Source organism: Pantherophis guttatus, chromosome 17 (genome assembly GCF_059756535.1).
Source record: "Pantherophis guttatus breed Tessera chromosome 17, ASM5975653v1, whole genome shotgun sequence".
In the NCBI taxonomy this organism is placed as follows: Eukaryota; Metazoa; Chordata; class Lepidosauria; order Squamata; family Colubridae; genus Pantherophis; species Pantherophis guttatus.
The window spans coordinates 15,366,181-15,390,481 of record NC_142079.1 but is presented as its reverse complement, the minus strand read 5'-3'; the positions used below and the strand labels follow the sequence as shown (position 1 = coordinate 15,390,481).

At 49.2% G+C, this 24,301-nt stretch overlaps 2 protein-coding genes across 2 annotated transcripts; both read right to left on the bottom strand.

Annotated features, from left to right (window-relative positions):
* LOC117677900 (hydroxysteroid 11-beta-dehydrogenase 1-like protein B) lies at positions 1-11,894 on the bottom strand. The gene is made up of 6 exons (XM_034438454.3): positions 9,307-11,894; positions 6,628-6,758; positions 4,728-4,839; positions 2,797-2,982; positions 2,282-2,425; positions 1-2,195 (listed from the first exon to the last, which is right to left on the bottom strand). Exons 1-6 carry the CDS (start codon positions 9,386-9,388, stop codon positions 1,981-1,983), a joined length of 870 nt encoding a protein of 289 aa, XP_034294345.1. The 5' UTR covers positions 9,389-11,894; the 3' UTR covers positions 1-1,980.
* A 597-nt stretch (positions 11,895-12,491) lies between these two features.
* SIRT4 (sirtuin 4) lies at positions 12,492-22,953 on the bottom strand. The gene is made up of 4 exons (XM_034438452.2): positions 22,572-22,953; positions 19,483-19,991; positions 15,221-15,515; positions 12,492-13,530 (listed from the first exon to the last, which is right to left on the bottom strand). The coding sequence occupies exons 2-4, from the start codon at positions 19,989-19,991 to the stop codon at positions 13,381-13,383; spliced, it is 954 nt and encodes a 317-aa protein (XP_034294343.2). The 5' UTR covers positions 22,572-22,953; the 3' UTR covers positions 12,492-13,380.
* Between the last annotated feature and the right edge of the window lie 1,348 nt (positions 22,954-24,301).

Sequence of the window (24,301 nt, the reverse complement as noted above, 5' to 3'; positions counted from 1 at the left end):
TTTCCTTCCTTCCTCCTTCCATATCTCTCCTTCTTCCTCCTCTCAAAACCCGTCTTCTAAGCTGAGCTGTTCCTACTTGCAGATGGTCCTCGACTTGCAACCATTTGTTTCGTGTTTGAAGTTACCCTGAAAAAAGTGACTCATGGCCATTTTTCACACTTAGGACCATTGCAGCATCCCTCTGGTCTAAATTCAGACACTTGGCAACTGGCATGTACTTATGACGGTTGGAGTGTCCCGGACTCAGGTGAGCTCCTTTTGCGACCATCTGACAAGCAAAATCAATGGGGAAGCCAGATGCCCTTCACAACCGGGTTACTAACTTCCATCAACTGCAGTGACTCACTTAACAACTGTGGCAAGAAAGGTCATAAAATGGGGCAAAGCTCACTGAACAATCATCTTGCTTAGCAGTGGAAATTTTGGGGTCAGTTGTGGTTGTAAGTTGAGGACTGCCTATATATGTTTGACCACAATAGGTAAAAGCCTTAGGAAAGATGAGCTACTGGGCATCAGTCACATTCCAACCCCCCCTTTCCCTTCCAATGACAGCTTTTTTGGGGGGGGGACATTTTAGGGTCTCAGCTCCCAGAGGGAATGCCATCTTGGTATTTGATCCGACAGGCCTTTCTGAGGGGCCCTCCATCCATCTGGGACTCGGGAGGCAGAGAATAGATGGAGGCAGGGCCAATCAGAGGTGGTATTTACCGGTTCTCCAAACTACTCAAAATTTCCACTACCAGTTCTCCAAAACTAGTCAGAACCTGCTGAAACCCACCTCTGGGGCGATGCCACCTCGGCCCTTGCTGAGTGAGTCTGAGCCTCAAATCAGCCATTCTGGGCTGCAAATCTAGTGATTTATAGGTACGGTGATAGCAGCATAAGATGCTTCTGTTGGTTTTGTCACTAAAAAATAAATAAATGTGCAGCTCAGGGTAGCACATCCAGTTGGGATAATTTTGATTTACTGAACACTACATGAGCAGTTCAATTTTCTGGGCTTGTCCAGCACCGTGTTCCCCTAATTGAGTAGATGAGATGGGTTTGCACCCTCTGTGTCCAACAGGGATTGGCTATGTTGCGGTTTGATGTATCGTGTGAATCCAGCTTTTGCGTTACATGGGTGCACTGCTTTGATCTATTTGCTTTGACCTTTGACCCAGGAAATACGTCATGCTGTTTTACATTAATAATCATACTTATGATAGGTGCAGTGGTGAAATCCAATTTTTTTTTTTACTACTGGTTCTGTGGGCGTGGTTTGGTAGGCGTGGCGTGGCTTGGTGGGTGTGGCTTGATCGGCATGGCAGGGGAAGGATACTACAAAATCCCCATTCCCTCCCCATTCCTGGGGGAAGGATATTGCAAAATCTCTATTCCCACCTCACTCTGGGGCCAGCCAAAGGTGGTATTTGCCGGTTCTCCAAACTACTCAAAATTTCCGCTACCAGTTCTCCAGAACCTGTCAGAACCTGCTGGATTTCACCCCTGGATTGGTGACTAAAAAAGCATGAGTCGTCTTGTTTTCCTTTCCCCTGTTTAATCCAAGTTACTAACAGGATGTTGCACTATTTCCACTGTGGTGTGACTTTTTTTACTAAATACATACTACGGGTATGTAATATACATACTATACTTATTTCTGCAATGATCACAGTTTTTAGGTTCAGTAAGTATTTAGTTCCAGGTTCCCCAACAGGGCTTGAAAAATTGGGCACCTGAGAAGCTGTTTGATTTGCTGTTGGGTTTTACACAATGCAACAGCTGCATCTGGATAACAGGCCAGGACTCCAAATCCTGCACCAGAGTAAAGGTGAGCTGAGGAAAGAAGGAGGAAATGGCGCCATTTTATCCATGGCTCTCCTTCCTACAGGGGTGGGAAGCACCCACAGCATTTGCCGCAAACGCTGTGGGTGTAACTAGCGAGCAGTCCCGATCATTGGGAGACATGGATGGCGATGCTGGGTAATCCTTTGAGTTTTAGAGGATGTTCTCCAGTCTGTAGCCGTAGCCTATGACTTGGTCCATGAGGTCTGGCAGCAGCTCTCTGTAGATCAGGGTGGGCTTCAGGGCCCAGTAAGGATAGAAGACCTCGCGGTAACGCAACACTCCACCCCTCACAATCCGCCGGGCACAATCTTCTTTAGGGCTCGGCCTCTGGGTGATTTTGTTTCCCACGGACTTCACGGCCGTTTCTGCAGAAAGGAGCAAAAAGATGGGTGGCCGGCCCAAGAGGAGGGGGCTGGGTTTGGGCAAGGGAGGGTTTCAACGCGTCACTCACCGGTGTCGATGTAGCCCAGCACAGCCACAGTGATGGGCAGGTCCATGTTCCGCAGGCGCAGCTCGGTACGTAGCGAGGTGAAGAATCCTTCCACGGCGAACTTGGCTGCTGCATAGGAGACGCTGAAGGGGCCCGGAACACGTCCTGGGAGGGAGAGGGAGAGATTGGCATGGATGGATGCCAATGGCTTGTTCCCTCTCCCCCTTCTCTCAATCTCTTCCTGCAATCGTACGCTCTTCCACGTCCACTTTAATACAGCTCGTCCTTGACTTAGGACCAGGGGTGGGTTCTAACTTTTTTTACTACCGGTTCTGTGGGCGTGGCTTATTTTGTGGACGTGGCTTGATAGTCATGTGACAATTCTTTAGGATTTAGCAGAGGTACTGGTCTACCAGGCTTTTAAGAGAACTGAGAACTGGTAGGATCACATGCAGGAGAGCCCCTCCACCAGCACAAATGAATGCCCCACTGCGGGATCCACCAATGTGCCAGCCTGTGAGGATTGCGGTGCCTACCACTCATGGAGGAGATGACTACGATGTTCCCCTTAGATTCCAGCAGTAGATCCATGGCAGAAATGGTCAACTGGACGTAGCTGAAGAAGTTCACAGTCATCGACTTGATCACAGGCTCAATGGCTCCTTTGAATGGACCAAAGGAGGTGCCTCCAACGTGGTTGAGAACTAGTTGGTCGAGACCTCCTGGGAGAGCGAAGGACAGAGAGGCATTCAGGGCCTACACGCACAAAAGTCCAACTGACATTTTTCTGGTGCTGGTGTCAGGTTTCGATGTCGTCTCAAATAAATTGCATTTCCAAACAAATAGTCTTTGATGAAATCTTTCATTTATTCAGCATGACAATCTGTCCCTGATTATGTCGAAGCCAACACTGACTTCCTGACCCCAAACCTTCCCTTTCTGTTCCCCGATTCTCTGCGTCTCATTGGCCCTCTTCCAAATCACTCTCCCCATATCTACTACTTCAGCTCCCAGGAATGTGCCCCCTCCCAACCCATCTCCTAGGGGATATTATCTTCAGGGAAAATAAGTAGGTGAAAAGTCAAGCATCCTCTTGCCAGCTGCCCTCTCTTCTCCTCCTTATGTCAGCACTGGAACGAATGTAGTTTGAAGTGCTGACAGCTGGCTTGCTGCCACCCTTGGAGGGTGTCTTCCAGCATGGAGTCCCGGGTAGGGCAGCTGGGCATGCAGAGGTCTACAAAGGGGCTGGATCCTGACATCACAGGTCAACACTGGAGGGAGCCTAACAGGCGAAGGTCAGTCAGCCAGGCCAGCACATGGCGAGGCATTGAGATACCTTGGGGCTTAAAGCTTTTGCAAGGCCAGGAGCCAAAGTGGTTGATCCTCTGGGACAGGATTGAGCATGCCCCTCCCCCCATTGCTGGGCATCCTCGCTTTTCCTGCTCACTTTACTGTGTTATTAAATCCAGCCCTTTGGACTGCAAGGAGCCCTGATGGCCCAGTGGTCAGAATGCAACATTGCAAACAAACTCTGCCCACTGCTTGGAGTTCGATCCTGACCAGCTCAAAGTTGACTCAGCCTTCCATCCAGATAGCTGGGAGCAATATGCAGACCATGCTGACATTGAATGCTGTAAAGGACTATGGGGCAGTGTATAAGTAAGTCCTGTTGCTATTGCTACTGAGCAGGGGGTTGGACTAGAAGATTGCCAAGATGCCTTCCCACTTGTGTGTTATTCTGTTATTCACATTGCCCAATATCAGTGGCCAACTCTGGATTCTAAGGGCCACGTGTGATGCAGAGCACATGAAGCCCCTCTCGCAAACACCCGAGACCAAACATGTCTCTAGGCACAGCCCCAAAGTCCAGAAAAAGTGTCCTCACAGGTGCACCACAAAGATTTGAATTGCTCGTTGCCTTTCAAAGAGGTTGCCTCCCCCACCCCATTATTCTTTGACGTTTCATGACCCCATAATCCCTTGTTGGGTAGAGTCTGGGCAACTGAATGGAGCTGAGTGTTTACTGGCCGGATGCCCTTACTGTCGCCAATGCAGAGTTTTGTTCAGCAGATACGTTCTCATTGTGCCCAGAGAGAGAAATATCTGCCTCTACCTAGGATCGAACTCACAGCCTCCTGATTGTGAGGTGAGAGATCTACCTCTAGGCCACTGTACCTCCCCTATCCCATTTGCTGCATGGATTCTCCCATGCTGGAGGAGCCATGGAAATATGATCTTGGGTGCTCTTCTCCATGCAGAAAGGAGGGGACAGCAAAGTCCTGGAAGGGGGGATGAAGACTTCTATAGAGAGGGATAGACGATCCTGGGAAGGGTGGGGGTGGCTGGGATAGGTAAAGGAAGCTGAATACCGCCTTACCTGCATACACACAGAGCAGCCAATTCCTCAGTCTCCCCCACCCCCACCCCCAAGGAGGCACAAGGGTGAAATGGAAAAGGTCATCTTTACCCAACTTGGCCTTAGTTTCTTCCACCACCTCCTGGGCAGCGGTCAGGTTGCCCATGTCTGCAACCACGTAGTGGGCAGAACTGGCGCCCAGGTCTTGGCACTTCTTCACCACCTGAAGAGGAAGGGAAAAAGAAGGCAAAGGGTTGGAAAGGACCAGGGGTGAAATGCTCCCGGTTTGGACTGGATCGGGGGATCCGGTAGCGATGGTGACACGAGGCTCCTCCCACCCACCTGGGTGTTGTTACTTCCTGGTTTTAACCAGGAAGTAATGTGTTTTTTACCCTCTGCGCATGTGCAGGTTTTGCGCACGTGCAGAGGGTCTACGCGCGCAAATGATGCATGCTCTTCCAAATTGGTAAGGAAGGTAAGTAGATTTCACCCCTGGAAAGGATTCACAAGAACCAGTGTTTGGTCAAAAAAGTCACAATGGTGGCCATGACACAGCACTTGAATCTCTGCCAGTCTTAATATTAGGATGAAACCAAAATCATTTTATTGGGGGTTCATGGACAATGAATTACAAAATAAGTGTCGGAAATTAATATGGCATATTGTATATATGATAACTGCGCTGAGAGTATTGCATGCACAAAGATGGAGGAATAATGAAATGAAACAGATTAGATTAGATTAGATTTATTAAATTTGTATACCGCCCTTCTCCCGAAGGACTCAGGGCGGTGAACAGCCAAGATTAAAATACTTACAATATAAAAATTAAAATAAATTAAAACAGAATTAAATCAAATTGGCTTCCCAAAATTTAAAACCCTTTGCCCATAAAATAACCCATTAAAACAGGAAATATGACTTGTAATATTGATGAGAAAACTTGTGGAAAAAAAATGAAACTGACTAGTTTGGTCAAGGAAAGGCTTTTTTGAAAGACTGGAAGCCTTATATGGACATTTGTTGAAAGACAAAAGACTAAATCGATGATGTATGGACTGGGGATTTAAAAAGTAAGTTAAACAGGAAGGTGAAAGGATTTAGATGGCAACTACTTGATAGAACGAAGAGCAGGAATCATGAGTCTATGTTTTCTTTTTAATTTAATTTTATTTTTTTCCTTATATACATTTTAAAAAATCTTTTAATTTTGCGTGGTTTTATGGCATTGAAAAATTCAAACAGAAAAAATAAAAGAAAACTGAAAGATCTACCAATCTTTAACAACAACAAAAAGTCAAGATGCATGGCTGCCCTCTTTTTTTAAAAAAAATAACTTTGTGGACTCAAGAGCAGCTGATGAGATCAGTCGCTGTCAGCAGGATTGGCTTTCATGCTTATTTTGAGCCCCCACCCACCCCCACCCGCCTGTTTCCTGAAACCGAGCTGAGTGGTTGCTCAGAGCATCCCTCCAGACTGGCTGGGGTGGGGGCGGCAGCATCGGGGTGCCCCAGCAAGCAGGAAGGGCGCTGCCCCGACTCTGATAAGCAGAGGAGCTGGATTCGCACCCGGCACCCGTTTGAGACTGAAGCTAGAGAGGGAATCTATGGAGATTCTCCACCATCCAGGTCATGGTTGTCCCAAAAGTGCTTTTTTAAGAGGCAACTGGACTTTCTGGGGTTTTTTTTTTCTTTGAAGACGTTTCGCTTCTCATCCAAGAAGCTTCTTCAGCTCTTACTGGATAGTGGGGAGAGTCAGAAGAACTGAAGAAGCTTCTTGGATGAGAAGCGAAACGTCTTCCGAGAAAAACCAGAAAGTCCAGTTGCCTCTTGAAAAAGCACCTTTGGGATACCGAGAGAATCTCTCGCCAGTTTCAAACGTTTCTTTCTTTTGCGCGTGGGAAAGCGGTCTTGCTGAAGACCGAGCGAGGCAGTGGAGCATGGGTTGAGAGGAAGAGGAGGCTGCGATCCGTTGCAGGGCTGGCCCTGTTCAGACGATCTCGCCCGCTTACCTTCCGCAGTTGCTCCTCCCTCCTGGCGGTCAGCATCAGGTGGGCGCCCATCCGTGCAAACTCGTAGGCCATTTGCTCCCCGATGCCCGAACTCGAACCCGTCACCAACACGCGCATTCCTCGCACCATCTCTGCAGGCAAGAAGAGGAGACGGCCCGTGGATTTCGTTGCCCGGCCGGAGACACGCGAGCTCTGGCCCGGCCAGGAAAAAGATGCTGGCCGAAGGTCTTTAGCTAAGGGAGGAGGAGGTCCACGGCCCCACGCGTGGACCTCCTGCCTTGAGCAGCGGGGGTGGACTAGAGGATCTCCGAGGACCCTTCCAGCCCTATTTTATTGCTCTTTGTTCCCTTCTGTGAATTTTCTCTATTCCTTCAACCTTTAGTGCTTCGGACTCTTATTGGAACCAGTTTATAGTTCATCTTTTTATTAAATTCGTCTAAAGCAGGGGTCTCCAACCTTGGCAACTTGAAGCCTGGCGGACTTCAACTCCTAGAATTCCCCAGCCAGCTTTGGAGTTCGATCCTGACCAGCTTTGCTGGCTGGGGAATTCTGGGAGTTGAAGTCCGCCAGGCTTCAAGTTGCCAAGGTTGGAGACCCCTGGTCTTAAGGGACTGTTCTAGTGGGTACAGATCTGAAAGCCCCTCCTTGGGCAGGAAAGTGCATAAACGAGCAAGTAAATAGTCGGGGAGGAGTGACAGCATTATCCTCCCCCCCTCCGTTGGACCCTTACTCGATTCCCTACCCAGAGCTCCGTCGGCCCGCCTCTCTGCTGCCTCTCTGGGCAAATTCCAACGAAAGGCTTCGCTTCCAACAGCCCCCCCACCCTTCTCTTCGCTCCACCCCGCCCCCCCCTTCATCGGGGACACAGGTCGTTTGGGACATGCCAGCGGTCTGCTGACCCCAACGCCTTGCCAACCCACATCGAAGTGAGGCAGCAGCCAAGAGTCCAGTAGAGCATTCACCTCCGATGCTCCGTGGGTTGGCCAGAGAAGTGGGAGAGAGAGGGGGGGGCATTTTGGCATGGAGAAAAGCCAAACTCTCCCACCCCGAAAGAGAACAAACAGTCCTCCATTCAGTGGAGGGGGGGGAATCCTCAGTTGCTGAATGCCAATAGGAGCAGGGCAGCCCCCCCCCACTTCTTAACCTAATCACTTGTGCAACCAGCTGATGGCAGAGTTTTCCTTCTCAGTGGGTGGAATTTGATGGGACTTTTCAGGTTTCGGTGGAGAAAGCGGATTGTCCGGTTCTCCCCGCTTTGGTTACCTCTTCTTCCCTTCTTTTAGGCTAATTGCATCTTTTCTCGGCCCCAAATTCTACCCTCCCCCCACCCTTCCCCCCAGGTTCTGAACTGGCTGAATTTCCCAACCCACCAGGCAATTTTAAGATCTATGGACTTCAGCTCCCAGGAATTTCTGCCAGCACCAATTTCTGCAGTTCGCTCCTCCAGGGGCCAGAATTCCTCAACTTCAGTGACTTTGACTTCAACTCCCAGAATTCCCCCGGCCAGTGCATTGCCCACTTCAACTTGGCTCTTTCTACACTCTCCTAGCTCCCACCTGAACACCAAAACTAGAATATGACTGGCCACCAGCTACACTAAGGAATCAGGGACACTCAACCTCCCACCAGGTGAGCAAGAATTGCAGGTGGGGATTGCAGAACTGCCAAGGTGCCCTGCAGCCACTTCAAACGCGATCAGTGCCGCTTCTTTGGGGTGGGTGGATGGGGACTCACCCAGGGGCCCTGAGGTTGGGCTGAAGTCTGCTCAACCTGAAGCCCCAAAAGCAGCTCCCCGTCTCTTCCTCTGATGTGACCCGCCCAGGTATCTGGGACAGCCGTGGGATGAAAGCCGGATGCCCCAGCCCTGGGCCACAGATGCCATCTGTTGAAGGGCACCACAATCTGCTAGTGGATTCCTGCTCCCGCAGCCGGTCCGTGTGAGCAGAGAATCCAGTGTGTGGCACCCTGATGTAGCTGAAACGCAAAACTGATGCTTCCAGATCTTCTGCCAGCCTTCCTGGTCTCCATCCTGCCCTTTTCTGCTTCTTGAAACCCCGCCTTCAGATTAACAGAGTTGGAAGGGACCTTGTAGGTCATCTAGTCCAACCCCCCCTCCTGCTCAAGCAGGAGACCCTACACCATTTCTGACAAATGGCACTGCAGTCTCTTCTTGAAAGCCTCCAGTGATGAAGCTCCCACAACTTCCAAAGGCAACTTCTGTTCCAATCCTTCCCAATCTGAAATCTGGAGATTCTCCGGCATGCCGTTTCCCTTGGGGGGGGAGGGGGGTGGGTTCTGAATGACAGGGCACACGTAGGGTGCAGAGAGAATCACACGTCCCCATCAGTCAGGCAATGGGCTTAACGAAATGGATGACGGCTGCCACGCTTGCCAGTGCTAAGCTGGATGGTGTGTGTGAGTTGTGGGACCTCAACCCATTTCTTTAGTGTGAAGGTCCAAGCACATTGTGAGAAGACCACAAATGGGCCGCCGTCCTGGCGAGACCAAAACCAGCTCACCTTCTTCACACCTTTCGTGCAAGAGCTTCGCCCACATTTTCCCCTCTCTAGGGAAGCCCGTCCTTCTCCGTTAAACGGAAAAAATAATAATTAAAAAAGGAAAAAAGCAGAAACACAGCCACGGCCTGGCATCCCCGTGGGGGAAATCTACCCTCCTTACCTGCAGAGAAAGTTTCCTGTGGGTAGTAATAGTAAGCGCCGAGCCCAATCAGGAGAGGGACGATGATCTTGAGGAGCGCCATGGCCAGCTACTGAGCTCTGTCATTAAGCTTCACCCGCTTTTTCTTTGCAAGCTCATCACAAGGTTCAGAAATGCAGTTTTTCCAGCTCTGATGAAAGGCAGGAGGCCACCGTAGCACCCAATCAGGGCCTGGCCCAGGTGGGTTGGTGGCGCGTCAATTGCTGACTCAGGTTCTCTCCAGGACGGAGAGATTGACAGCCATCCAAAATAAATATTACAGCGGTTTCAAAAGTTGCCTGAGGAAGCTTTGGCCCGAGGGATTTTTGGCCACTGATTTACATCCCTGCGTGAAGAAAGCATGAGCACCGCAGCAATCCCGATACCAGCGTTTCACATGAATTCAGATTTAGATTTACAGATTAAGGAGCCTTGGTGGCGCAGTAGACTAAAGTGCTGTTAAGTAGCACCAGCTGCCTGCAATTACTGCAAGTTCAAATCTCACCAGGCTCAAGGTTGACTCAGCCTTCCATCCTTCCGAGGTAGGTAAAATGAGGACCCGGATTGTGGGGGCAATAAGCTGACTTTGTATAAAAAAGAACACCGCTTAGGGGGGGCCAAAAGCCCTACTAAGCAGGTATATACAAAAGTATGAAGGCTGTTGCTTAACGCATTGCCCTGAGTCTCCAGAAAAGGGCGGCATATAAAATCGAACCAAATAAATAAATAAAAATAAATAAATTAACAGAGTTGGAAGGGACCTTGTAAGTCATCTAGTCCAACCCCCCGCTCAAGCAGGAGACCCTACACCATTTTTGACAGATGGCTGTCCAGTCTCTTCTTGAAAGCTTCCAGTGGTGAAGCTCCCACAACTTCCGAAGGCAACTCTTGTTCCATCAGTTGATTATTCTCACAGTCAGAAAATTCCTCCTCATTTCCAGGTTGAATCTCTCCTTGTTCAGTTTCCACCCATTATTCCTTCTCTGGCCTTCGGGTGCCTTGGAGAATAGCTTGACCCCTTCCTCTCTGTGGCAGCCCCTCAAATATTGGAAGGCTCCTATCCTGTCTCCCCTGGTCCTTCTTTTCACTAGCCCAGTTCCTGCAACCGTTCATTGTAGGTTTTAGCACTCTTTTTAGTGCACATGTCCACTCCCTGGTTCTACTTCAGAGGGAGAGGAAAGTTTCTGGGCCTGGATCAGTGGGCAAAATTTATTTGGTTTGATTGGATACAACTCCCAGAGACTTTTGTAGAATAATAAATTCTGAATTTCAATTTTGGACTTAATGGCCACAATTGAAACACAAAATGTTATGTTGCTAAGCGAGACAGTTGGCTAAAGTGAGTTTTGCCTCATTTTGCGACCTTTTTTTGCCACAATTATTAAGTGAATCACTTAAGTTGACAACTTGAGCTAGTAGACACAGTTACAAAGTGAATCTGGCTTCCCCATTGACTTTGATTGTCAGAAGGTCACACGTGACCCCTAGGGACACTGCGACCGTCATAAATGTGAGTCCGTTGTCCAACGTCTGAATTGTGATCGTGTGACCATGGGGATGCTGCCACGGTTGTAAGTGTGAAAAACGGTCATAAGTCACTTTTTTCAGTGCCGTGGTAACTTCGAAGAGTCACTAAATGAACTGTTGTAATTTGAGGACTGCCTGTACAATTCCTGCCCTCAGTGCCCCAACATAAGAGGGAGAAGGAAAACGTGAGAATTGAGGCTCCCTCCCTAAATGATTCCTGCTGGGATGGAGTTCAATGTTTGGGAGGATCAACTGAAACCTGGAAGCGGGAAAGCTGGTCTTGTGGCAATCGGTTCCGATGGCAAGAGGTTCAGCTTTTCCCACTGCCTTGTGTGGAAGGCTGAACTTTAAACACTTTGTTCCTTTTGGTTTATTTTTGAATTCCTCTCCCACCCTTCATCTGAGGCAGGGCAGCACCTCTGGTTTTATCTTACACTCCTGGGAAGCAGGCCCAAGTGGGGCCACACTGAACCCAAGACCCCCCCCAAGTCCAAACCCACCACCATCTCCCTGGAGAGGTCAATCTGAGCAGGCCAGATGCTCCGATCAGTCCCCAAATCTGGGCTCCTCTCCAAGGAAGGCCAGGGCCACCACTTATAACCAGGGTGAAATGTACAGTTCTGTGGGCGTGGCTTGGTGGTGGTGGGGTAATGTGACTGGGTGGGCGTGGCCAACTTTTTTTTTTTTAACTTTTCAAAGCATTTTTTCTAATGCTTTGAAAAGCCTCTGCTGATCAGGCAACTCAGCTGGGATCGTCAGAGACTTTTCAAAGCATTTTTTTCACCACCTCTTCGGCCAAGAGGTTGCAGAAAAAAATGCTTTGAAAAGCCTCTGATGATCCCAGCTGAGCCGCGCGATCATCAGAGGCTTTTTTTTTTTTACTTTTAAAAGCATTTTTTCGTCGGAAGAGGTTGTAGAAAAAATGCTTTTAAAAGAAAAAAAAAGCCTCTGATGATCGTGCGGCTCAGCTGGGCATGGGGGGGGGCAGGGATTTTTGCTACCAGTTCTCTGAACCACCCACCGCCATCGCTACCGGATCGGGTGATCTGGTCCGAACTGGGAGCATTTCACCCCTGCTTATAACCAGCATCAAGGCATCGCACTCCTTTTGGTTCCCGGCAAGCCGGGGAGGCTGTCGGATGCAGAGCACAAGCCAGTGTGGGAAGAACAAGCCATGGCCACAAAACCTTCCCCAGCTGCACAATAGCCGAAAGGAAAACCAGAGTTCAGGCCATGCGCAAATAGGAAACACTGAAGTAGGAAACACTGTATTTGAGGATCACTGATTGTAAAGTCTTTGGCATGAAAAGATCTGCTCAGCCAACAAGGCCCATCAGCAGCTCCCCCCCTTCTCCTTCTGCCTCTTCCACCAAACCTTTTCAAACAGGGAAAAGCCGTAGCTGCCTTTGTACCTTTTGATTCCTAAAAGCAAGGAAAAAACTGAAGTTTACAGCAATGTCAGATTGCTGTAATCGCGCACCAACCCTCTTACTGTGCAATCGTTCTGCTTTTTCTCTGTGTGCCCTGCCTGTGTATGTCCAAGGACTGGGGAGGGGGAAAATTAGATCAAAGGTCCTGAAATAATCCTGCAGGGATTTCTTCATCTTGTGCTATTACACAATTGAATTACTTAAAAAGAGGAAAGTCACTCTGTGTGTTTAATTGCTTTTAAAATCACTGTAACAATAGAGCTTAGCACGGCGTGTTCACAGGTAGCCGTGACTTTTCTATGCTCCTCAGGAAGGAAGACAAGATTTCTCTGAAACAGGGGCCTTTATTCGTCCCCCTCCCCTTCTTAAAAAACAGCAGTGGAGCTGGTGCACAGGAGAGGCACAGTTCAATGTCGTGGACATCTGAAGGCTGCAGGAGGGGTGGGTTTGAGGGAGCTCACAGGCCCACTTGAGTATATAATATTTCCAGTACTAAAAAGGCAAAATGCTTTGTCATTGAATGATGAGCTGAGAGTCTACGCGGCCTGCTGGCTTAATGGCCAAGGTGAGAGAAGACAAGATCTAGATTTTTCCTGTTCCATTTGGCTGAGTCCTGCTTGGATTACTGCTTGATTTCACAAGCTGCTGGTTGGTTGGGAGAGATCAAAGCTCTCTTAAGAGTGAGATTCTTTTATCTCCATTGGCTTTAAACCACAATACTAAGATGGTGAGTCAAGATAACAGCTGGAACCCAAGAGAAGGATGGAAAAAGAGTTTTGAGGGAAGAGGACAGCGGGAGGGTTTCCATGGAGAATCTCTTCTGGAAGATGATACCTCTTGGCATTTTGGCCAATGAAACAGCTTCTTGAACAGACAACACATCAGTTGAAGTCCACCAGGCTTAAAGTTGCCAAAGTTGGGGACCCCTGCTCTAAGATCCCTTCCGATCCTATAAATCTATGTTCTACAAAGCTCTTTCTAGGCCGTGGCTATCTTTGTGGTATTTGACTCAGCCCCCTGGACCTCAAACCAGCCCACTTCCACAGCATTCCCACAATTACTCTTGAATCTTTACTGGTCTGGATGCCCACCAGGTCACTCAAAGGAGAATCGAAGGCAGCAGTGCCCCACAGCGGGAATTCAGCTTTAGAGAAGCCAAGGAATCGGCCCGCGTGGGGCCAATGTTAACAATGGCAATCGGCAACTTCCTGTCCCGGGCAGCAAGCGCAAATTTGTAAGCTGAGAAGACCTGCCAGACACAAAACAAACATTCGTTAGATGAAGTGAAGCATATGGCTGACAAGCTCTCCCTACCTAACTGGATGCCCTCTGGATGTGCTGACACATGACACCAAGACTCTCAGCCTTGGGCCAATTCTGCTTACAGATTAGTAAAGGTTAGGGTTCCCCTCGCACATATGTGCTAGTCGTTCCTGACTCTAGGGGGCAGTGCTCATCTCCATTTCAAAGCCGAAGAGCCAGTGCTGTCCGAAGATGTCTCTGTGGTCATGTGGCCGGCAAGACTCAACGCCAAAGGCGCACGGAACGCTGTTCTTCCCACCAAAGGTGGTCCCTGTTTTTCTACCTGCATTTTTTACCTGCTTTCGAACTGCTAGGTTGGCAGAAGCTGGGACAAGTCACGGGAGCTCACCCTGTTATGTGGCACTTGGGATTTGAACCACTGAACTGCCGACCTTTCAATCGACAAGCTCAGCATTTTAGCCACTGAGCCACCTCATCCCTGCTTATGGATTAGGCAGGGTTTTCTCAACCTTAAGGTGTGTGGACTTCAAAAAGACCTTGAAAAAAGTCTTCTGCAGTCACGACATAAGCCTAAGACTGAAAATGAGGCTTCTCAGATGTTGCATCTTTTCTATCCTGCTCTACGGCGTGGAAAGTTGGTGTCTGACAGAAAGCCACTTGAAGAGACTAGAAGCATTTGAAATGTGGATTTACAGGTTATGTATAGGCTGGGTTGACAAAATCAGAAAGGAGGAAGTGATAAGCCGCCTGCAAAAAGTTAGAATATTTTGGACATGGGATGCAACACCCAGAAAAATACGAAATACTCCATTTAATCCTCCAAGGAAAGATTGAAGGCAAAGGAGGTCCAGGCAGAAGAACAACATCATGGCTTCAAAATTGAAGGGGCCGGTTTGGACAAAACTCAGCAGCACTTTTTCATGCGGCTGCTGATAGAAATAGGATCGCCAACATGATCGCCAACATCCGATGACGGATATGGCACAAGAAGAAGAAGAAGGACTTCAACTCCCAGAATCTTCCAGCCAGGCATGCTGGCAAAAGGGGTGTGGAGGGGGCCACACTCGGCCACCCTGCAGCCTGTTTTCAGCCTGGACAGCCTCCTGCAGCACTTTGCCAGCCAAAAACGGGCCATGTGGAGCAGTGGTGGGTTGTTATCGGTTCGCCCTGGATCGGACAAACTGGTAGCAGCAGTGGCAGGAGGCTCCGCCCACCGACCCGGATGCTTCTGTGCAAAGGCAGAAGTGTTGCATGTGCACATGAGCGCCCCCGCGCACACAAGCAAACCAATAGCAAACTAAATTGAAACCCACTACTGATGTGGAGGCCTCACGAGGCCCGTTTTTGGCTGGCAGAGTGCTGCAGGAGGCCGGGGAGGCCAAAAACAGGCTGGTCCTTTGCTATGAAGCACCCGCAGGCCAGATCCAGCCCACCGGCCTTGAGTTTGACACCCACATTCTAGATCAATGTCTCCATACACCCCATCAGCTAACCAGAGATTTTGGGGAGCCCAACCTGTTTTGGAGGCCCTCAGCTGCTTCCAAGGCCTTCGTGCCTCACAGATTGATTGATTGATTGATTGATTGATCATCCATACCCAGGCCGGAGAAGGCCGAGGCAGCCTGCAGGCTGACACTACCTCGCCGGGTACCTCAGAGGCAGAATTGCACACATACCTGCAAGGAAGACCCGGCCACGAGGACCGCATCGGACTCCTCGAGACGCTGGTACACAAAGTCCACTTTCTCCTTGCACACATTGTCCCCAAAGAAAATCACATCTGGCTTGAGGACCCCGCCACATTTGCTGCACGATGGGACATGGAAATGGCGCACCTGCTCTTCCGGCAGAAAGACATCTCCATCAGGGGCCACGCCATGGGACTCAGCTGTCCACGTGGGGTTCAAGGCCTCAAAATGTTCCTGGAGATGCTCACGGGAGATCTGGGCCTCACAACTGAGGCACACGACCCTGTGGAGGAAGAGGCTTTCAAGAGTCACCGGAGAGATGGATTTCTAAGCTTGGAGAGAAGGAAGGGACCATCTCACGATTCCTAGCAACTAAATCCCACCCCCCACATTAGAAAATAAGAAAATAAAATAAGAAAATAGAAAAGTAGTTGAGGTCAATGCTTCAGGTTTTAGATTAGATTAACAGGGTTGGAAGGGACCTTGTAGGTCATCTAGTCCAACCCCCCACCCAAGCAGGAGACCCTACACCGTTTCTGACAGAGGGCAGTCCAGTCTCTTCTTGAAAGCCTCCAGTGATGAAGCTCCCACAACTTCTGAAGGCAACTTCTGTTCCTTCTCTGGTTGATTGTTCTCCCTGTCAGAAAATTTCTCCTTATTTCTACATTGAATCTCTCCTTGTCCAGTTTCCATCCATTTTTCCTTGTCTGGCTTTCAGGTGCTTTGGGAAATAGCTTGACCCCCTCCTCTCTGTGGCAGCCCCTCAAATATTGGAAGGCTGCTATCCTGTCTCCCCTGGTCCTTCTCTTCACTACACTAGCCATGCCCAGTTCCTGCAACCGTTCATCGTATGTTTTAGCCTCCAGTCCCCTCATCATCTTGGTTGCTCCTCTCTGCACTTTTTCTAGAGTCTCAACATCTTTCTTATATTGTGTGGTGACCAAAACTGGATGCAGTACTCTAGGTGTGGCCTTACTAAGGCTTTAGAGTGGTACTAGTACCTCCCTTGATCTTGATTGTATCTCTCTGTTAATGCAATTTAGGATTGTGTTGGCTTTTTTGGCTGCCGTTGCACACTGTTGGCTCATATTTAGCTGGTTGTCCTCTAAGACTCCAAGATCCTTCTCAGAGTTACTGCTATTAAGCCTGGTTTCACCCAGTCTATGTGTACTTTTGGTTTAAAAGACTTTACTTTTCTCTGAGAGATTTGGTCCAGAGAAAACAATATTATTCTCCCACCACCCCACCACCCCCACTGCGAACACTTCCTGGGAACTAACATGCCCGGGGGGGGAGTGTCAGCATTGTCTGGCTCCCCCCAGGCAGCAAAAGGCTTCGGGCTCTGCCAGCGAGGGGCAAGATCAGACACCCCCCACCCCTCTGGCATCTGCACAGAAGGCACCTCTGAGCTGCTGGCTTCAAGGATGCTGCTGGACCGTCTTCTTCGCAGGAGCACCAATGGGTTTGCCTTGCTGCCCGCTGCCTCGCTCCAGGGCTCTTTTCAAGTTGGTAGCCTAGCTGAAATTTCTCAGATTCGCTCCTGGTCTCCTTCCAAGTCAGGATCAGGCCTGACCCCACTTAGTTTTCAAGCCCAGAGAAGGTCAGCCAGAGGCTGTTATCCACTGAGTGAATATGAAGGAACGGAGGAGACTTCACAGACAAACCGCAAAATAAAGAAGCTTTATGATTTATGGCGGTTCCCACAACACCTTAAGTCTAGAGCAGAGGTCTCCAAACTTGGCCACTTTAAGACTTGTGGACTTCAACTCCTAGAATTTTCTGGCTGAGGAATTCTGGGAGTAGAAGTCCATAAGTCTTAAAGTTACCAAGGTTGGAGACCCCTGGTTTACTGCACCAAACTTCCATTAGCTCAAAGAAGATCTGGTGGGATCTTGAGGCCCACACTTGCAAAGGACCAGGGGAGGGGGCAAGGGGTGATTGGGGGGAACCTCCCAATGCATGCAAGCCTTTGACCCAGATCCTTCAAGGGCTGGAGAACGAAGGTCCATATCTCTTCTTTACAGTCCATAATTTAGTTGGGTCCAGCCTTCCTACTCAGTCGTAAATCTTGGTTTATGGGCCACAAGAAGAGGCTGGATTCACATCACATGCAAAGCTGAATTTGAGCCAAATCAACGTCATTGGGTGTATACTAGATGCCAAGATGAGACACGGGCATCGCAACAGGATGCCAGCTCAGAGGTGTCCTCTCAATCACTCCTTTTCTGCAGCTGTACCACCCTAAGTCCTTGCTGCTCAAAATACATTTAATACTCTATCTATCCTTATTTGATGGGGGCTGTGAAGGACTCTTCTGGAGAAAGGCCTCTGCTATCATCCCTGCCTGGCAACCATGGAAGTCCCTCTCTGCTAAGTCTGGAGGACAGCAGGCAGGGATCAAAGATCTCTAGCCCCCCACAGTTGCAGATTCACCCCTTGCCTCCTGCTGGCCCCACAGCCTCTCCCACAAACCCCAAAACCCATTTTCTTCCTGGCCTTGCTTTGCAGCTTCTTGACTTCGGTGTCTTTTCCGTTATGAGAGTCATAGCCAAAATCTACTCTGTTGAACTCAAGGAAGGACGGTCCGGAGCAAAGGGACATAAACAAATAATAAATGAATGGATTCTACTCAAATGGTCTTGGCATATGATGGCTGCCAAACGGTTATGCCGTTTTTCCCACATTACAAAGCAGTGCGAAGCACTTTTCCTCTTTTTCTAACATTGGGAATATTATTCCCAATACAGTTTAGAACTATGAGCAGAATTAAATTCTCCTTTCGTTTGATTATCCATTTTGTATCACATCACCAAAAAAAGAAAATACTCCTGCACCCCCCTTTTCTTTTTGAAAAAGGAATCTGTGGGGTGAGCAGAATCTGTCTGCTCAGGCTGGCAAGACAACGCTTGTTCCTCGCAGACCTGCACACTCCGCGGATATTATAATAAATTGCTAGCGGTTGCAGCTACGTGCAGGAGGATCATGTCCTCCACCACTCAGGAAGGCAGCAGGGAGCTCCCCATCTCCAGCAGAAAAAATTGGCAGGGGGCTCAGGAGGGCAAGCTGCTGCCCACACCGGCTGCCTCTGCCTTATGGCAGGCAGAAATTGCTGGAGAGATGCTCCTGGCCACTCACAACCACCAAGCTCACCTGATTGCTCATCCTAAATGCTGCCCCATTTCATAAGAATTCCAATCATGTTTATTTTTATTATATAAAATTTAAAGCTTATTGTATGTTTTTAACTTGTGTTCGCCACCCTGAGTCCTTTGGGAGAAGGGCAGCATCTAAATATTTGTAAATAAAATAAATAAATAAAGAAGAAAAGAAAATAGGAAATTAAGGGAGGGAGGGAAAGGGAACGGGGGAGGGGGGGAAGGGGGTGTGAAATACGAGGGGGAAGAGAAGAAGAAAGAAAAGGGGGCATTGACTTCCAACTCTTCCTAGCTCAGTACAAGATAAACACACTCCAACCTCAACTTTTTGCTTTTGCACATTAATATGTAACTGGCCATTCCTATAACACCAAATCTTTCTAATCAACAAAACCACGATCAAAGTTTCATTTTTTTTCTTCATGAGCACAAATTCCAGAAGTGATATCCAAATAAGAACGTATTTTCCTCTTCAAATAAAGTAGTCAAATCAATCATTCCTGCTTTATCTTCCTTGCTATGGAAATAAGGTGCATTTCTATTTGCACCTACTAATCTTTGGGACCTGTCACCATTTTTATTTACAAAATCTATTGTATTCTTTCAAATTCTTTGGCTCTACTGAAAGAAAGAGGAAAAAAAAGGGGGGGGAACCCTTTCTCTTCTTTTTCACCCTCTTCTTTCCTTCAAAGTACTAAACTTTTAAAAAACACACAAAGAAGCACTTTTTTAAAAAAAATCAAAACTTTCTAATACATCTTCTTCTTTGACTTCTTAACATATAGGCTTTAAACTTCAATATTGCATTTAGCTCCCTCCCTCCAAACTACCCTTATAGAATAATATCTTTTTATAAAACAAAAAAACATCATTCTAAATGCCGCCCCATTTCAAGTGGGGCCATTCAGAAGCTGTGGTGACTTTCAGCTCAAGCGAAGTCATGCCCCCCCGCCCCCAGCTTCCAGCTGCATTCGAACCCAGAGCCACAGGGCCAGGCCAGTGTTGGGGCCTGAAATGCAGGCAGCAGATGTGCTGGGCATTTGAAATGCTAGGCACCTTCCCTGTCAGGCTTGGCACCCCCTTCCCCTTCCCCACCTGTGTGTGCAGCCATGCAGCTCAGTCATGCGCCGACTCCCAGCCTTGGCATGGAGGGCATCCACATTCTGGGTCACCAGCCAGTGCAGCTTCCCCTGCTGTTCCCAGCTGCTCAGAGCCCGGTGTGCCACGTTGGGTTGGTGGGAGGAAAACTGGGGCCACCCCACAAAGTTCCTGGCCCAGTACTTCTGCCGGGCTGCGGCACTGCGGAGAAACTCGGCGTGCTGGACGGGCCGCCTGTCAGACCGGGCATAGAGGCCCACGCCTTCAGAGCGGTAGTCCGGGATGCCGGATTCGGTGGAGATTCCTGCTCCGGTCAAGACAAAGAGCCGCTGGCAGTGGAGAACGAACATCTGGAGTTTCTCTATTGCCCCAGCGTCTGGAGGAGGGCTGGCTGGGACGAATGCCAGGGAGGGGGCAGCCTGGGGCACAGAGGCGTGGGAGGCCCAACGGTGGATTCCAGGAACCATCCATTCTTCCCAGCTTTTCAGGACTGGAAGAAACTTCATCTGGGGAAGGCAGAACGGGGGAAAACCAGATTTCCAAACTATTCAAGGAGACATTTTTTTTTTTGCCCCAGACATTTTGGTGGGGCAGGAAAACTTCCTTTTTCTTAGTGAAAGGAAAGCAGAGTTTAAGTACACATAGTGACGAGCCATGGTTAACCAAAGTGTACTTAGATGTCTAGATAGTTCCAAGATATAAATGCGGCTTGTGAACTGATGTTTATACAGTGTGCAAAACCACACTGAGGCAAGCACACATAATGAGCCAGTTTTGCCTCGTGGCTACGGCAACAAGCTAGAAACCAGGATGAAAGCTAGCTGGCTAGGTGACTTTGGACCAGTCATTTTCACTCAGCCCAGCCCACCTCACAAGGTTGTTGGGGGGAAAACAGGAGGAACATTGGGTAAGTTAGCGGCTTTGAGTTATTAATGAAAATGACAAAGGCAGGAAAGATTCCTTCCTTTTCCAGCAAGCCGGGCTGGCCTAATTTTTTAAGTGTTTTTAATTGTTTTGTTTATCGTTTTTAATTAATGGGGCCAAATTTATATATATATTTTTAATTGTATTTTAATATTTGTACTTGATGTTTTTTACTTAGCTGTTCACCGCCCTGAGTCCTCAGGGAGAAGGGCGGTATACAAATTCAAAATAAAATAAAAATAAAAAAATAGATTAGCTACGTATCCATCTGTGTCTATTTCACTGACTGTCTATCAGAGAGAGAGAGAGAGAAGAGATCCTGGGTCACACTGTTGTCTTATAAAGTTAGAATGGAATGGAACAGAGCTGGAAGGGACCTTAGAGGTTTTCTAGTCCAGCCCCCTGCTCAAGCAAGAGAACCTCTACCACAGATAGGTGGTGGCCCAGTGTCTTCTTAAAAACCTCCAGTGATGGAGCACCCACTATTTCTGGAGGCCAGCTGTTCCACTGGTTAATTGTCCTTGCTGTTAGGAAGTTTCTCCTTAATTCAAGGTTGCTTCTCTCTTTTATTTTATTTTATTTTATTTTTAATTTAATTTAATTTTTAATTTGATTTATATGCTGCCCTTCTCCGGAGACTCAGGGCGGCTTACAATGTGTTAAGCAATAGCCTTCATGCTTTTGTATATTTATACAAAGTCAGTTTATTGCCCCCACAATCTGGGTCCTCAATTTACCTACCTTTGAAAAGATGGAAGGCTGAGTCAACCTTGAGCCTGGCGAGATTCGAACCTGCAGTAACTGCAGGCAGCTGGTCTTAATAACAGGGTGCTTTAGATCACTGTACTACCAAGGCTCTATTATTAGTTTCCACCTGTTGCTTCTTGCCTTCTGGAGCTTTGGTGAATAATTTGACCCCCTCTTCTTTGTAGCAGCCCCTCAAATACTGGAATACTGCTATCATGTCACCCCTAATTCTTTTTTTTCTTTAGGGTTCAGAATATGAATACTACACTACATATCACTGCCATTTCAACTAGGATTTGGGAAGCAGCTTTCTCCATATACCTGGAGGACAAATTTTGGGGGAGGCTGGCGGGGAGACGTTGCTTGGGACAGAGAGTCCATGTAGACCTTGATTTACAACTACAATAGGGGCCGTAAGTTCAAAGAGCAACTAAGATGATCAAAGGCCTGGAGACTAAAACCATACGAAGAACGACTGCAGGGTTTGGGTCTGGCTAGTCTAAAGAAAAGAAGAATTAGGGGGGACACGATAGCAGCATTCCAGTATTTGAGGGGCTGCCATCAAGAAGAAGGGGTCAACTTATTCTCCAAAGCACCTGAAGGCAGGACAAGAAACTAACCAAAGAGAGAAGCAACCTGGAATTAAGGAGAAACTTCCTAATAGCAAGGACTATTAACCAGTGGAACAGAAGTCATGGATGCTCCATCACTGGAGGTTTTCAAGAAGAGACTGGACAGTCACTTGTCTGAAATGGTACAGGGTCTCCTGCCTGAGCAGGGGGCTAGACTAGAAGACCTCCAAGGTCCCTTCCAGCTCTATTCTATTCTAAAATAAGCCGAGGACTACCTGTAATAACCCTGGCCGGTTGCTTGCCCATCCCTGGCAGGACTCAGAAAGGAGCCAGCTGGCAGGGGGAGCGTGTGGGGGGAGGGGGGAGGTCGGGCTGGCTCAGAGGCACTTTCCCAGCCCCGGGGGAGGGAAGGGGGGCGGGCGGGCGACGGGCAGCTCAACTCAACTCAACTCAACTCAACTCAACTCAACTCAACTCAACCCTTTATTGTCAGAGTCCAACATGTGTACAATGAGATTGGCTGAGCCACCCTTCGTGCAACCCCCCCACCCCCACCCCCACCCCCAATTGCAAAATGGGATTTTGCAAAGCGAGCCCATAGCCGGGAGGGCGCCGGTTGGGAAAAGCCGCTCTCTCTCTCTCTCTCTCTCTCACACACACACACACACACACACACACACACAGGTGCGCGTGCACCGGCTGCGCGCGACCCCCTCGGAAGGGGTGGGTGGGTGGGAGGCGCGTGCATACTCCTGCAGGCGCTGCGCGACCCCGCTGACAGGTCCGGGCCCGTTCAGTGGATACCCCCACCCCTCCCCAAAACCCCGACCCGGGCACGCTCACCTCTCCTCCCCCGCCGGGCACGCGAGCGAGCGGCGGCCGCGAGAAGGGCAGCCTGCCTGCCGGGAGGGGGAAGCTCGGCCCGGAAAAACTACAACTCCCACAATCCACCGCGGGAGAGCCGCAGCCCCCCCTCCCCGCCCCTCCCCCGGCGTGCCAGCCTCTGCGCTGCGGGCGCTTTGTGAGCTCAGGACCGGCCGGGGGGCGAGGGCGGAGGCTGCCCCGCTCGGCTCTGGGAAGGTGGTCAGCTGAGCCAGGCGGCGGGGCTCCTCGAGGGCCAGATCGGCTCGGGGAGCTTAGCGAGGGGGGCGCCCCGAGGTCATCCGTCCCAGCGGCCGGAGGAGCAGCAGCTGCTCTGAACTGTCTGCCAGCCGGTGCGAGCCGATCGCCCAAGTTGGAGGGAATCCTTTGCAGCTGGGCTCCCTCCGGGGCAATCCCGGGGTCCCCCCGACTGGCCAGGCTCCCCTCCTCTGACCTCCGTGAGGTTGGGCAGCTACCGGTGCCATGGGGCGTTTGCTCCCGAGGAGGCTTCGGGGGTTTTCTTCGAGGGTCAGTTTTCTGGCCGCCTCCCCCCTTTCCAGGACCCTTGTCACATTTCTGAGGACTCTGGCCACAGTTTCTTCTCCGGATGGATCTTTCTGGGGGGCTCGGGGGGAGCAGTGAGGATGGCAACTCCCAGGGCTTGAAGATCTGTTGCAACCTAGGAGGGTGGGCAATAGGACAAGCTAGATCCCCCTCCCCTTCCCAGTACTTCTATGGCCTGAGGTCTGGAAACCAGCACTGACCGCCTAATGCGTTGTCCTATAATTCCCATCATCCTCAGCCAGCATTGGCCATGCTGGTCTAGGAAATGGAGCTGCCTTAATAACCAGGTCAGTCAAGCTTAGCTTGAATGGTAGAATTGGTCGGGATCCATGAGGCCATTTAGCCCAACCCACTGCTCAATGCAGGAATCCAAATTCAAGTGCCACTGACAGATGGCTGGCAGCAAGGTGCCCGAGAAAGAATTTGGGGAAGGGGAACCATTACTTCCCTGGGTCGGTGGCTTTATGGGTAAATTGGATTATTTTTCCTGACACTGAGTTTTTTCTTCTGTAGTTTGAATGCATGTTCCCATTTCCAGGATCAGAAAACAGGTCTAGTTAAAAAAAAAATTCGTTTTAATGCAGAGGTCATCATATCCCCTCTCAGAGGCAGCCCTCTCTACATAGATGGGGCAGTTTCTGATCTTCTCCCCACCTCCTTCTCTGTTTGGATTTTTTCGGAGCCTTTTGGGCCCTGCAACCCAAACTGGATTTACAGTGAAGCCTGAATAATGCAGAATGTAATGATTATAAATCATAGCTTGTTAAATAAACCACAATGAAACAAAGTGGAGTGAACAGAATAAACATGGTTCTGGTAGTCAGGGGGGAGGCTCGAGGGCCACAAAGTACTGCACTCATTGTACCTGTCAGCCAGAAGTCTCTCTCTCTCTCTCTCTCTCTGTGTGTGTGTGTGTGTGTGTGTGTGTGTGTGTGTGTGAGAGAGAGAGAGAGAGAGAGAGAGAGTTTGAGAAGTTGATTTTTTTTAAAAAAAGTATCTGTTTTAGAACTAGCAATTTTCATAGGCTTCCCATGTGCCAATGGCAGCCAAATTTGTACCCAGGTTTTAGCAATGTTAATCTGTGTGGGCTCCAAGAACTTGGGCAGTGGGGGGATTTAATCCTCCCCCCCCCCCGCCAAATCCAAATA